This window comes from Dama dama, chromosome 25 (assembly GCF_033118175.1).
Source record: "Dama dama isolate Ldn47 chromosome 25, ASM3311817v1, whole genome shotgun sequence".
In the NCBI taxonomy this organism is placed as follows: Eukaryota; Metazoa; Chordata; class Mammalia; order Artiodactyla; family Cervidae; genus Dama; species Dama dama.
This window is the reverse complement of record NC_083705.1, coordinates 26392897-26405432: the sequence shown is the minus strand read 5'-3', so window position 1 is coordinate 26405432 and position 12536 is coordinate 26392897. Positions and strand designations below refer to the sequence as shown.

Below are 12536 nucleotides of genomic sequence, written 5' to 3'. Positions count from 1 at the left end.
TACTCATGTGTAAAATAGATATTATAATAATATTATAATAACAAGAACCTACAGAGTGTTGATGTGGTCATTAAATAAGGCCATATATAGTCTGGCCTATACAGTATAAGATAATTTTTATTAGCATAGCAACTAGGATATAAGTGCTTGATAAATATTAGCTGTTAGTATTATCACCAAATTAAAAAGTTTTGGAAGCCTATTCTGAAAGTTACTAAAACAAGAGGTACATCTTGTAAGGATCATAACATAAAATTTTTAAAAAGTACTAAAAACTAATTACTACATAAGAATCTAGCACTTTCATGGAAAGGGTGTGGAGAAAAGGGAACCACACTGTAGGTAGGAATGTACATTGGTGCAGCCACTATGGAAAACAGTATGGCTGTTCCTTAATAAACTGAAAATAGAGTTATCATATGATCCAGTAACCCCACTCCCAGACATAAATCTGGAAAAGAACAAAACGCTAATCCAAAAAGATACACGCACCCCAATATTCCTAGTCTAACTATCTATAGTAAGACACAGAAGCAAACTAAATGTCCACTGACAGATGAATGGATAAAGATACACACACCCACACACACATACTAGAATATTACTCAGCCATTAAAAAAAAAAGCCATTTGCAGCAACAAGGATGAACCTAGAGATTATCATATTAAGTGAAGTGAGTCAAAGATAAATATTATATGCTATCATTTACATGTGGATTCTAAAAAATTATACAAATAAAGCTATTTACAAAACAGAAACAGACCCACAGACACAGAAAACAAAGTCATAGTTACCAAAGAGGGGGGTGAGGTGGGGTGGGGTGGGGCAGGGCAGATATATTAGGTGTATGGGATTAACAGATGTTGCTGCTGTTAATAGGTTAATAGATACACACCACCATATACAGAATATGTAAACAACAAGGATTTACTACATAGCACAGGGTACTATAGACAATATCTTACAATCACCTATAAAGGAAAAGAATTGAAAAAACAGACACATACAGATATGTACATATGCTTAAGTGAATCACTTTGCTGCACACCTGAAACTAACACAAAATTGAAATAAATTACACTTCAATTAAAAAAAAGAATCCAGCACTTTTAGAACACATCTACTCCAGTATTAAAAGTGCCATACATTTTGCTATTATAACATTCACTTTGGATTTTGCTTACAAGTCAGATACAATATAAAATTTGACTATTTAACTATATAGCTTTGATTTATATCAGTTGTTCTCAATCTTTTATTCTTCTTCAACATACTTAAGAGACATGGCACATTCCCATTACGCACAGTGGCTCAGCAGAGCAGTGATTCTCCACTAAGTGAGGAGAGTGTAGTGGGGGTAAGGTGCAGTGGATTGTCCGGAGTTGAGAATTACTAGTTCACTAATGGAAAAATAATATAAAATGAAAGCTATGATTCAGAGGCAAGAAACAAAGTTAAATCTACAGAAAAACACCAAGTGTATGTCACAGATCCATTTCTTTAATGTACATCCAAAAGGTTCAAAGTACTTAAAAATGTCTTACTAGTGTATTTTCTCCATTGGAACTATTCCAGAGCCTCATTCGATTATCTGTGCCAACAGTGAGTAGGTGAAGACCATCACTTGTAAAACATAAGCCGTTAACCTTCCCATTATGAGCAGTGTTTGCTGCAATGAAAAACACAATTCAGATTATCTCTTCTTATAAATTCAACACAGCTAATGCTTGATGACATAGTTATTAAATATATTAAACGCATTAAGGACATAATGTCCTTTAAACACAGTAAAGGACAACTATCTGAACTACTTAAAATATGTAAGTTGATTATATTTAAAATTAATCATCCCTTTTGATTACTTGAATATGATAAGCCATACAATTAGAACCATAATAATAGAGGAAAACAGGAAAACCAAAGGGAAAAAAATGTTGCCAAATAAAATTTTTCTTCAGGAAGTAACCTGTGCTATTAAACCTAATTAAATACAGAAACTAACAGTAAAATTTTAAATTAAATACCTTTTAAACTTCTTATATATTAATACTTTATTTTCAATCTAAAAATCATTTCATGGACTATTAAAAATCAATAATATCGTATTTCCTTCTTAAAGACAACTGTTCCAGTCTCAATCAAAAGTGATACTTTCAAAATGAACAGGTTTAAGAAAGCATAATCCTCAATAGTCTGATTAACTTAATTTAAAAGATTATTAAAACAAATATAGGTTTTAAATAGTTAATCTGAATGTATTTATTTCTGGTCCAAATTTAATTCTAAATCAGAATTTTAATCTACATAGAAATTATACTCTATTGTAAAAATGCAATTGAATTACTTTGTCTCCTAGATTGCAGTGGACTCAAATCTCATACAACCACAAATTTTATTGTGACAAACTTGCCACAAAATGTTACCATTCCTTTAATTTATTATAACTTCCTAAATGGTACTGAATTTGTATTATTAATTGGCCTCATGTGAGCAAAAAAAAAAAAGTTTCTACTGATACATTAAAAAATTCAGGAACAGAAGGAATGACATACTTGTATTTTGAAGGGAGACAACCATAGTTAGTTGACGTAAATTTAGCAATCGATTCATTGTGAATGCCTTTCAAAAGACATATAAAATCTATAATTTTTCAACATCCATTTATTATCTGGTTTCAATTCAAATTTTTCAATATAAAAATAATGTCAATGTCATATTCGTATATTAACGCATTTTTCATTACCTGATTCAGCTGCTTGCGACTTTTTCCCATTATGCTGATCAAGAGTTATCAAGCATCCTGATGCTCTCCTCACATCCCATAATTTTGCTCTACTGTCAGCACTGAGAGGAAATAAATGTTACATTGACATTTAGGATAAGGATAAGGATAAGCTAGGATAAGGACTCTGCTCCTCACCCACCTTTCCTGTTTACTGGCATACAGAATCTCAGTGTATTAGCACAAATGCATTTGCATATTTGGGTGGCTATACTTTTGCCTTTCCAGCAAATATCCAGTAGTCAATAGAAACACAAAGAAGTGAAAAAAACAGAAAAAAAAAAAGTAATCTTTTTTAAATCACAAGGGATTCTGTTGCTCTTTCTGTTGTTTTTAATGACATGAGCATCCTTCTCTCCAAAGACAAGACAGGCTAAGAGCTTTTTTCCTTGGTAAGTTTGCTGCTAAATCCCATATCCTTTCTACTGTTTGTTATTCAAATGCTTACAGAATCATGCAGTGAACTAATCTCACTTTGCTTAAGAATTCATTTGGTAGGAATGGTTTTTCTTTTTATTTGAAAAAAACTGAAAATAAGGTGAATAATAAGGACAATATATTTTTATTTGATTTCCTGTACTCAAATCAATCTTTGCCAAAACAAAGGAAATACATTTAATGTCTCTTAGAATTACAGACTTATTTGCATTTTACTTCAAGTGAAAAGAAAAAGGTAAAACCATGATCATAAATCAATTTCAGCTTCTAAACTACTCCTAAGGAAAACATAAATCAGTTCAAGTATGCTATCATATCCTCACAAAGCCCTTAATAATATTTTAACCCATTGGGTTTATCTAGGCCATTTTAATCAAGAGCAGCATTACACTGCATTTTATAAGCCTATTTCTCATTTAAAAATCTTTTAAAATGTATATATACAGGGTTTAGCTCTTTCTATAACTTTGATTCTTTTCACAGATCACAAGCAAAGCAAGCCTAGCCAACTGGAATAGCTGGCAAAAAGTTAGTGTTTCCCATTCTCAATTTGGTTTTCTTTCTTGTCAATAGGGGAATAGGTCTGCAATGGTATGAGTCTGAAGACATTTAAGTCTCTTCTGAAACATTAGATTTGGACATATCTGACTCCTAACACTGACTACAAGGTCCATTCTGGAACTGATTCGAACTCCTGGGGTACTCTGAGAATTGAAAGCCTCTATGTCTCCCTCTTGATTTGAGGAAAACCAAATTAGAAAAGAACAATGTAAATCCACTCTAGCAGGGAACACAACCAACGCCTAGCTCCTCACCTTCATACCTCTTTAGCAACCTCTTGTGGCTACAATGGGGCTTCCTTGGTGGCTCAGACGGTAAATAAACTGCCTGCAATGCAGATCAGGGTTCGGTTCGATCCCTGGGTCGAGAAGATCCCCTGGAGAAGGGAATGGCACCCCACTCCAGTATTCTTCCCTGGAGAATTCAATTCCATAGAGAGATAGAGGATTCCATGGCTACAGTCCATGGGATCGCAAAGTCAGACATGACTGAGAGACTAACACTTTCACTTTGCGGCTACATACTAGACTTGATTCTACTTCAGAAATTACAAATTTCAGTGTCACATTCTGCAAACTATTAACACAAGTTTCTCTGGGGACTAAACTGTGACAGAGAAGGAGGGCTGGCAGCTTTACAAAAATACAGATACACTTCTTTATAAACCTAAAAAAGTAGATTTTCTAATAATTCTTCTGCAAAAAGTTTTATTAAAATGTCTATATCAAAATTTGATTACTACTTCCTATCCCTTCAAGTTTCAAAATTTTCTGTTTGACACTCATACATCTATCTAGGTCATTGATCCCTCCTATAAGCCTTCTAGTGATTTTATTTCGTTCCTTATACCTATGACTTCACCAACTTTTAAACAATTGTTAAGTCTGTGTCATTCAGTGTTTTAATTTCTGTGTCATAGCACAGCAGTGCGCTGCACCTTCAACAGAGAAGACAACACTGACCAGCAATTCTATGTGTCCCTCATCAGCTCCCTCTTCCATTCATTAAAACTTCTATTTCAAACCTTTACTACCTTCTCTGAATACTGCATCTATGTATTTTCAATAGATGACATCAAGTTCTAAAATACAAGAAACTGGGTTTGCATTTCTTGAACTTCTCTGCCAAAGTCACAAATTTAATTGTATTGACACTTACTATTTCCTCCTTGCATGTAGTCATGGTGCCCTTCATGTGCCAGATCAAGTGTCCCCCTTCTAACGGGACCCTTGATATTATCTTTTCCTGTCTATTCAAGGTCCTGATATACCAATTATTCTCTCCATTTCTTATCTTCACTAATTTCTCTCCAATACTCTTCCCTCAGCATTCAAATATACAAGACTCTTCCTTCCAGCAAACAAAACCCCCAAACCCCATGATCCTCAAGAATTAAGTGCTCTTGTTCTTTCTTCCCATACTGAACCTCTCAGAGATGTACCTCTACTAAAGCATTTTTCAGGATGTCCTGCAATCACTGATTTTTCTGACTATACTCCCTCACTAGACTATTACCTTCTTGGAGGGATTCTGCCTGTGCTATCTCTGTGTCCCTGGTACAATGCTTGGCACATGACAGGAATCATTAATTGTCAGTAAATTGAATCAATGAATGTGGATGGAAGTGATGAATCAGATTTAAAATAATTTTGGGTTAAAAGAAAATGAATTTAAATGCTACCAATTTTAAATTAACAGAGTGCAACACTTTCGTAGGCAGAAACGACACAGCACAGTGTTTCATGGGTAGTATTAAGAGATTTGCCTTGCTACATAGATTCAGTTGTTACCTGTTTTTAAAAATGAGGATCTTCAAGTTGGATAGTCAGGATTAGGATTATGATGAATAGAAAGATTTTTTTTGGTAATATGAATTAAAATCTTTAACTCAATTATTTTTCAGGACTTACTTAACAGCTAAAAATGTACCTAGCATAAAACAATCTTTTCAAAATGCTTATCCCTAATTATTAATCTCAAACCCAAATAGTTTGCATTTTACCTTGCAGTTGCCAAGATATGTTCATAACGTGGTGACCAGGAAACTGCCAATATTTCTTGTCTGTGACCTGCAAAACAACTGTATATAATGACTTGCATTTTGAAATATGCATTTTCAAATCTTTTGAAATATCAAAAGATATAGTGTAATTAACTTTGCCTGATTATGAAGCAAGCACAGACTAAATTTTAAAAGTAAACTGATATAATCATTTTTTCACATTTACAATAATCTATATTTAAATACTAATGTGAAGTCTATGGGGCATTCCTCACATATGGTATTTTATTATAAAAGGCTTGGGTTTGCTTTGGAAAGAACAGCCAGAGCAAGTGAGTCTGTCCTTTTAAATATAGCTGTTAGCCTAGTAGGTCAGTCCATCAATAAATGACATAGCTCAAGCTTACTTATGTATCTCTACAACAAAATCCCTGCAACAGGCCATATAAGACAAACATCTGTTGTGGTCCTCTAATGGACCGGAACCTGGTGGTATGGAGTCGACGATAAGAAAGTAAAAGAAAGAGGCTGATATTCCCTGGTTTACGCAGAGGACCAATAAAGCCCTTGACACAGGGCTTGCATCGCTCACGAAGGCACCAGGCACCCTCTCGAGGGGGTGAAGGCACAAAGTGCCTTCTCGAGAGGGTCTTAGAAGCCCAGGCAGGAAAGTGAGCACGACGGGTCTCCACGCTCCAGAGAATCAGCCAGAAGAAGAGAGAGAGAGAGAGAAACAAAAAAGACACGGGGACCTAAGCTCTGATGGAGCAAAGGTGCTTTAATGATTTTTCTATGAGTATATATAGGCTGCGGTACAAGAAACTTCTTTCGGGAATGATAGAGATCAGCAAACCAAACCTACAGCAACCGTTACCAATGGAACAAGGGATAATGTCAGTCACAAGGTCAGGAAACAATCCATATCTCAAGAAAGGGGAGCAAGACTAAGCAGTTTTGTCCTAAAGAGAATGTTTGCTAAAGGAGACCCAAGCCTGCCTCACACAAATGACCTCAGTCCCTGGGAGCAGCGTGCTGTTCTGCTTGAAGAGGGACAAAGGACTCATAAGAGACAGCACGTAGGAATCCTCCCATCAAACATTCCCTGACAAACATTCTGAAGACTAAAAATGTTTCTTAACTTTTTTCAGAAAGTTGTAGCAGAAAAAGATTATTTTAATTCATAATTGTAAAAAGCATTTATATAAAAATTTTTGTTTACAGCACAAGTGATAAGTTCATAGGACAAGTGAATTCAGCATTTTAAATCATTTCTACCTAACTATTCAAATTATATATTTTCATATACTTAGTATATTTCATAGAGATTCATAATATAAAACAGATGTTATCCATCTCATCAAGTTTTCCTAATATATTTACTATGTGTTTCTCAGAGATGAATACAAACAGAATTTCTGAATTACGTCCTATTTTTTCACTGTTTAGAATTAGACAATCTAATACTGATAAAAAAAAGTAGCAAAAATAATTTAAGGTGGTAAACCTTTACCAAATTTTATTTCAACATTTTTTCTAAAATATTTTTATTGAGAAAAGAAGTACCTAAATATTAAGAACGGCTATTCAGCTAGAACAATATTAAATAATGCTCATAGAGACAGCTGTACTGATTTAAGTTTCATAAGTAGTTCATTTTTTTCAATGTAGAGCTAACACAAGGTTTTGAGTTTGACTTTCTGTATCCTTTAAGCTTCCCCTGCAGCCATTGTTCATATAAATGTCTCCTTAATAGTTTAGTTTTATAAGAATAATGCACAGAAGGATCTTTATTTCCCTGTTGACTTCTAACAACTAACACAAAATACATCAGTCATGTCATTTACAAAGACTGCATTGTTAGTAATGTTTCATTTTATTGAATGGTTTACTCAAAGTAGTTGTTGTTTCAAATAAAATACCCTGTAGAATGTGAGAACAGGATCCAGACTTCAAGTCACAAAGTTGTACTTTGTGTCCTCTAGTACCAACTGTAAAAACAAAAATAAAAATGGTTTAAGATAATTTAATTATAAATGATCACCAAAAGGAAATAAGAAACTACCATTATGAATCATGACATTTTCACTTGCAGAAATATAAAAATGTATGTTGATACTATAGTCTTTTTATGTTATAACTAGAAAATTATTTTAGTTGTAGTCATATGTCAGTACTAAGATTATTCTCTATTACTCTATTATTATTTTTTAATATTTAACTTTGAAATAATTATAGACTCACAGGAAGCTGCAAAGATAGTGCAAAGAGGTCCTATGTAGCCTTCATCCTGGTTGTCCCAATGGTCATATGTTAGGTAACTACAGCAGAGTATCAAAACCAGGAAATGTGTACTGGTACAATGTGTTTATAATTCTACATTATTTTATCACTTAAATCAAATAACACACTTCTAAATCACTAGTAACAGATTCACAGAAATTCTAGACACAGACTGAGTGAGCCTCAAAGACGAGTTAGTGCCCAAACGCTTTACAGATGAAGCAGCTGACTAATGTTCAGAGGTGAGGAGATTCATGCAGTGCCACAGAAGTAATATCACAGGGACCTGATGCCTGATACCAGAAAAATATTTTTTCATCTTCATACATGAAAATTTTTCTTGTAGGTGCTTTCATAAAAATGGATGTTTAATTTGAATCACACATTCTCAGAGAGAAGTAAGTCATTTCTTTATTTTACTATGTTGAATGAAAGGCTGCCAAATTTCACTTACATAGAATCTTTGAACTTTGGTGGTTTAAAAAAATTCTTGAAAGTGAAAGTCACTCAGTTCTGTCCAACTCATTGCAACCCCACAGACTATACAGTCTATGGAATTCTCCAGGAAAGAATACTGGAGTGGGTAGCCTTTCCCTTCTCCAGGGAATCTTCCAAACCCAGGTCTCCTGCATTGCAGGTAGATTCTTTATCAGCTGAGCTACTAGGGGAAAAAAAAGCAATTCTTAAGGGAACAGAAATGAGCTTTCTTTCTTTCTTAAAAACACAGCACAAAAGATACTGGTTTTCATCATTTTATTTTTACTTATTTATACATTTGCTCTTCGGCTGTGCTAAGTCTTTGGTGCTGTGCGGCTTTTTCCTTGAGGTGTGGTGAGTGGGGCTACTCTCTAGATGCAGCGCACAGATTTTCTCGCAACGGCTCCCCTTGTTGCAGAGCGCTGGCTCGAGGCACACAGGCTTCAGCAGTCGTGGTGTGAGAGGCTCAGCAGCTGCAGTCCCCAGGCTCCAGAGCACAGGCTCCACGGTGGTGGCACATGTGCTTAGCTGCTTTGTGGCATGTGGGATCCTCCTGGACTAGGGATTGAACCTGCATTGGCAGGCAGATTCTATACCACTGAGCCACCAGGGAAGTCCCAGGAATGTGCTTTCTCAGTCTTCAAATCCTAGCCACTCTGAAATCTAGCAAAGTGCCTGTGACTTGTACAATATCTGTTAAATGGAATGAATATAAATGCTAATATATATTTAAGTTTTTGTTTTTTTAAAAGAATTGTGATCTTCATCTGGGTTAAAACGTTTATATCAAAACTAACTAGATATTAAAAGGGAAAAAGTTTCCAGGATGCTAAAAAAAAAAAGAACACATATACAAATACAATACAAACCTGCTACCAAACAGTGCTTGGTGGCGACTGGAGACATATGATGACTATAAACTGTTTCTTCAAAATTAAATACATCGGCAATCTGGTAATCAAAAGACATTTAAAATAAGTGTAGTCACAGAAGCAGCAAATTTTCTATTTACTTATTGTTACACTGTAGTGTAAAAACTGTAGTTTTTAAATTGTTAGCAATTTATTTTTCTCTAATAAACTTCAGAGATTAAGACAAGATAACTTCCTGGTTCACCATCTTCCTTTCTGCTCCATTCTGGAGAACTTCAGCACCTACAGAAACAATCTAGTCTGTACTCTGCCTCACAGTTCCATATAAACTCAGCTACCACACCGGGACACTCTCACCACCTAAAACTGCTCCTCCTTTGAAATCACATATTTCAGTTACATATGACCAGAATTTTATATCATTTCAGCTCCCGCAACCACATCTAAGACACCCAAACAAAGCCTAGCAGCTCTATCAGTTCCTCCTGTCTTCACTTTTCCTCCTTCAGCTTGGATTCCAAGGTTGAATGCTTCAGCTCCAGGGTCTTCAACTCCTTTGTCATCATCGTCTCACCTGTCAAGGCCTCAACCCTGGATGACTCCAAATGTCTGCCTTCTGTGCACCTATATCCAGGTTTAACTATAGCAGAGGTCAACAAACTTTTTTAGTAAAGGGTCAGATTGTAAACATTTTAGGCTTTGAAGACCAACTACTCATTTCTGTCACTGCAGAGTCAAAGTGGCCACAGACAATAAATGAGCAAAGTGTTACAGTAACACTTTGTTTACAAAAAAGAGTCCATGAGAAGCCTTGGCCGAGAGCACAGACTTGGCCTATTGGCTGCAGTCAGCTGACCTCTGCCTCATGAAGGTGAAGAAAACCTTATAATAGTGCAGACTGCATGCATGCTCAGTCACTGCAGTTGTGTCTGACTCTTGGTGATCCCGTGGACTATAGCCCGCCAGGCTCCTCTGTCCATGGGATTTTCTAGACAAGAATACTGGAGTGGGTTGCCACTTTCTTCTCCGGGGGATCTTCCCAACCCACAGACAGACAGAAACCACATCTCTTCACTAATCATCAGGAAAATGCAAATCAAAACCACAATGAGATATCACCTCACATCTGTTAGAATATCTATTATCAAAAAGAGATAACAAGTGTTGGCAAGGATATGTATAAAAGGAAATCTCTGTGATTATTAGAGAGAATGTAAATTAGTGTAGCCATTATAGAAAACAATATGGAGGTTCCAAAAAATTAGAACCATATGATCCAGTGGTCCCACTTGTCGGTATATATCCAAAGGAAATGAAATCACTGTCGCAAAAGAGATAGCTGCATCCTCACGTTTTTAACAGCACTGTTTATAATGGCCAAATCATGGAAACAACCGAAGTACCCATCAACACACGAAGGGATAAAGAAGACCTGATACGTATACACACACGCACATATGTATATGATGGAATATTATTCTGACATGAGAAAGAATGAAATTCTGCCACTTGTGACAATATAGATAGACATTAAGAGCATTAAATACTAAGTGAAGTAAGTCAAACAGAGAGGAATAAATACTGTATACCACTTACAAGCAGACTCTTAAAAAGCCAAACTGATAGAAACAGTGAACAAAATGATGATTACTGGAGCTGGGAGAAATAGAAAGATGTTGGCCAAAGAGTATAAAACTTCCAGTTATAACATGAACAAGGGAAGGGAGAAGTTTCATAGGGAAGCAAACTTGAGGTAGGGAATACAACATATAAGATGTGTTCAGAAGGCAAAAGGAGATCAATTTAGTGGCAGTACATTATCTACATTGAAAAGAGGCAGAAGCTAAGGTTGAGAAAGTAGGAAGTGAGGTTACAGAGAACTTAGAATGCCAGGCTGAATTTAGACAATGGAATCACTCACCAAAGGTGGTTTGGGTTGAGACAGGCTGAAACTGCTTTATTCTAATTAATTCTGGGGTAGAATTTACTGAGGAACTGTGAGAAGAAAAATAATAAAAAGAAATCATTTACGAGTTTATTAGTAGTCCAGATGAACAGTGACAGTGAGGGAAACAGAAAAGAGAAATCTGAGAGTCTGAAGGAAGACCTGCTAAGATTTGAGGACTAAATGGATATGAGTTCACTTTGATTTAGAATATGTTTAGTTTGAGATGACGACACTACATTTAAGTAAGAGAGGTTCTGTATACAGGTAAAGACATATGGAACTAGAGCTCAGGGAAAAAATTAGCATGAGAAAGAAAAATAAAACTTGATCAAATAGCATAAAAACTATTATCTACTGTTTACTTCCCAGGTGGTGCTCTTGGTAAAGAACCCGCCTGCCAATGTAGGAGACATGAGATGCAGGCACAATCCCTGGGTCAGGGAGATCCCCTGGAGCAGGACATGGCAACCTGCTCCAGTATTCCTGCCTGGAGAATCCCATGGACAGAGGAGCCTGGAGGGCTACAGTCCATGGGATCGCACAGTCGACATGACTGAAGCAACTTAGCATGCAGGGATGCACTGACTACTTTACTCAGCTATAACATTAATAACTTTCTTTTTCCTTTTGTTTTTAGGTCAATAGGAGATAAATCCAATATTCTTCCCTACACCACTATACCACAGAAGTTTTTGAGTAATAAAGTATATAACAGCTAATGGTATTTGAATACTTACTATATGCTAGGCGCCGTTCCAGGTACTGTACACATATCAACCTATTTAATCCTCACAGCCATTCTACAGGGTACAATCATTACTCCCGTTACATACAGACACAGAGAAGTTCAGATACTTGCCCAATCAATATCATATAGCTAGCTAGCAGACGGGGCTTCCCAGGTGGCTCAGTAATAAACAATTTGGCTGCCAAGCAGGAGATTCAGGTTCAATCCCTGGTTGGGAGCCTGGTGGGCTACAGGCCATGGGGTTGCAAAGAGTTGGACATGACCCAGCAACTAACCAGCAGCAGTCAGCAGCAGAGGCAAGATATGAACTCAATCAGTATTGTTCTCCTCAATCACTATACTGCTTTCACATCTAACATATATGACACCTTAGCAAATAATCACACTGAAACTGTTTAGGACTAAATTCTCCTTCATCGTACAGAGCA

At 36.0% G+C, this 12536-nt stretch overlaps 1 protein-coding gene across 3 annotated transcripts in view; it reads right to left on the bottom strand.

The window, feature by feature from the left end:
- The window catches only part of ERCC8 (ERCC excision repair 8, CSA ubiquitin ligase complex subunit), a 57029-nt gene that overhangs the window by 25370 nt on the left and 19123 nt on the right, over positions 1-12536 (bottom strand). For 2 of the 3 annotated variants that reach the window (XM_061129742.1, XM_061129744.1), the window contains 5 exons: positions 9410-9491; positions 7703-7771; positions 5784-5850; positions 2744-2844; positions 1545-1669 (listed from right to left, as the gene is read on the bottom strand). In XM_061129742.1, the coding sequence (XP_060985725.1) occupies positions 1545-1669; positions 2744-2844; positions 5784-5850; positions 7703-7771; positions 9410-9491 (444 nt within the window). Of the gene's footprint in view, positions 1-1544; positions 1670-2743; positions 2845-5783; positions 5851-7702; positions 7772-9409; positions 9492-11333; positions 11408-12536 lie in introns of all 3 variants that reach the window. The other variant, XM_061129743.1, reaches the window with a different exon arrangement.